Raw genomic sequence first — 1071 nt, forward strand, 5'->3', positions numbered from 1 at the left:
AAGCAGCAAATTTTAGTCACCTGTGAAATCAGATGTGTTTTAAGAAACTGACTCATGTATTAAATACAGCGTGTTGGTCAAACTGAAATTTCAGTGGTGTTCTGCTAATAAAGGATGTTTCTCCTGAATGATAATAGGTGCTTTCATTGCTTTTTGAGCAAAAGAGAGAGATGAAAAATTGGAACCTTAAAAATTCCCTCTCTGATGGTTTCTGCATAGCCACTTAATAATTTTTGCTTTTGTTTGTTTGTTTTGCTACAGGATTAGAATAAAGATGGACAGATAAGAAAATTATTGAGCATCTCCAAGGAAACCAAGGGATATGACAGAAAATATGAGCTCTCTCAGAAACCTTTTTCTTTACAATTGTCTGTTTGCATTAACTTTTTGGACCCATGTCAGCCTGTCTGTAGAAAATGAACTCTTTACATCCGTTTCTAACGATTTTCGAGAAGATCATTCTGACCAAAAAATCAAGATGCTGCCACTTGTCGATATAAATAGACATCAGTCCCAAGATAATTTTGACTGGGTTGTGATACAAAATACTACAGAAAGTCTGTCATTGTCAGAAATCACAAATGACAATGTAAAAGAGTTGATAGCTTTATTATCAAGCTTCAGACAAGGCTCCAGGTTACAAAATCTGACACTGACAAATGTGTCGGTGAACTGGAATGCTCTTATGGACATTTTTCAGGCTGCGTGGCACTCGTCCATTGAATATTTCTGTGTTAGCAACGTAATCCAACTGTCGGAAATCGAACGCTATGACTTTGACTATTCAGGCAGCTCTATGAAAGCAGTTACAGTGGAAAACTTCCAAATGACAGATCTGTACTTCACACAGAATGACATATACAGAATCTTTGCAAACATGAATATTGACAGTTTGACAATAGCCGGAGCAGAGATGATTCATATGCTTTGTCCTGCATCTGACAGTTCCTTTAGATACCTAAACTTTTTTAGGAATGATTTAACAGATTTGCTTTTTCAAAAATGTGGCAAACTAACTAAACTGGAAACTTTAATCTTGCGGAAGAATAAATTTGAGAGCCTTCCCAAGGT

General features: G+C 36.2%; 1 protein-coding gene across 1 annotated transcript; it reads left to right on the forward strand.

Annotated features, from left to right (window-relative positions):
• Positions 1-322: 322 nt before the first annotated feature.
• On the forward strand, positions 323-1063 carry LOC103798511 (toll-like receptor 1; the record flags this gene model as incomplete). Its single annotated transcript, XM_009070781.1, has 1 exon — positions 323-1063. A coding segment is annotated over exon 1 (741 nt), but the record flags the coding sequence as incomplete, so codon positions are not given.
• Between the last annotated feature and the right edge of the window lie 8 nt (positions 1064-1071).

This window comes from Acanthisitta chloris, unplaced genomic scaffold (assembly GCF_000695815.1).
Source record: "Acanthisitta chloris isolate BGI_N310 unplaced genomic scaffold, ASM69581v1 scaffold42612, whole genome shotgun sequence".
NCBI lineage: Eukaryota > Metazoa > Chordata > Aves > Passeriformes > Acanthisittidae > Acanthisitta > Acanthisitta chloris.